This window comes from Tupaia chinensis, unplaced genomic scaffold (assembly GCF_000334495.1).
Source record: "Tupaia chinensis unplaced genomic scaffold, TupChi_1.0 Scaffold143572_1, whole genome shotgun sequence".
In the NCBI taxonomy this organism is placed as follows: Eukaryota; Metazoa; Chordata; class Mammalia; order Scandentia; family Tupaiidae; genus Tupaia; species Tupaia belangeri.
Window position 1 is genome coordinate 127,606 of NW_006203417.1, and position 1,397 is coordinate 129,002.

At 44.5% G+C, this 1,397-nt stretch overlaps 1 protein-coding gene across 1 annotated transcript in view; it reads left to right on the forward strand.

Annotated features, from left to right (window-relative positions):
- Positions 1–1,397, forward strand: part of LOC102488785 (glutamate receptor 3-like) — a 144,159-nt gene that overhangs the window by 25,371 nt on the left and 117,391 nt on the right. Inside the window, exon 2 of the mRNA XM_014582277.1 lies at positions 249–440. Coding sequence (XP_014437763.1) covers positions 249–440 — 192 coding nt within the window. The remainder of the gene's footprint in view (positions 1–248; positions 441–1,397) is intronic.

Genomic DNA, 1,397 nt, shown 5'->3' on the forward strand with positions numbered 1-1,397 from the left:
TATGAATATATATATATTCATCCTAGTGGTTTGAAGTGGTAACTTATTGTGGTTTTGGGTTTTGCATTTCCTTAATGACTAATGATGTTGACCATCTTTTCTTGTTTTTATATTTGCAGATCATCTTTGGAAAAGTGTCATTGCGAATGCTTGGCTGTTTTTAAACTGGGTTAGTTGCCTTTTTTATTGTTGAGCTGCAAGCGTCCTTTTGGTATTCTGTACACCAGAGCATTTGTTTTCAATAATAGATTAACAATCTGCACCTGGTTTTATTGCCGCCACCCCTCCCTGCCAAAAGAAAATGCATCCTTCCATGGCCCTTTCAGAGGACAATTGGAACTTGCACCTGGCTTCTGTGAAACAGACTTTGCCTGTTATTGTGGTTTGAATGTGTCCCCAAAAGAACTCATGCGTAGAAATGTGGTTGTTATGGTCTCAGGGTAGGTAGTTAGACATGAGCAGTGAGGAGAGGATCTGGAGGTCTGCTGGCACTGCCCTCGGGAAAGGCCCCAGCCCACTCTTGTGGTCCAGAACATCCTACTGCTCAAGATAGGGGACGGCACAGGGGACTTCACATAAATTGGAGCATGCTTAGTGCTGAGCTCAGTTGTCCTCCCGTGACCTTTAGCTTATTAACATATCATTTACATTGCAGTTTTTGCCCCCACCTTGGGTTTTGCTAAGGTACTTATGGGAAACTACTATATAATAAGGCTCAACAGGGCATATGCAGAAGTGAGAGGGGAGGTGCCAGGAATGGGAGTGGAAAAGGAAAGGAAGAGAGAAGGAAAAATCCACTGAGAAGTGGGTAAACAGGGAAGGTGCTCCATGGATACACAATAAAAGCACAGAACACAGAAACCTTCCGACCTGCCCACTCCTACCTCTCAGGAGTGTACTTTCATTTTACCTTGCTTTATACAACACTTTCATTTTGCACTGTTCTGCACTTTAATTTTTTTTATAATTATCTAATCTTATTTATTTATTTATTTAAATTTCACCAGAGAGGGACAGAGAGGGAGAGAGAGAGAGGGAATGTGAGAGAGCAAGCCACCAGGTCTGGAACTTGAACCATGGTCAGTCATTTGGAAGTCCAGCACCCATAACCACAACAATACCTGCCAGCCCCTTGTACTTTTATTTTACCCTGCTATAAAGATTTCTCATTTTAGGGGCAAGCAGTTAGCCTAATGGCTATGTCATTGGACTCCCATGTAGTTGACTGCGGTTCGAGTCCCGGACCTGGTGGCTTAAAACTCACACCAGGCGCGTGTGCGTGTGTGCCCAAGATCCTGAGAGGAGTATGGAGGAGAAGGGATTGCGGTGTGGCCGTCCCCCCTGGGGAATGATTTCTCACTTTCTGTCTCTCTGTCTGTCTCTGTCTGTCTGGCGAG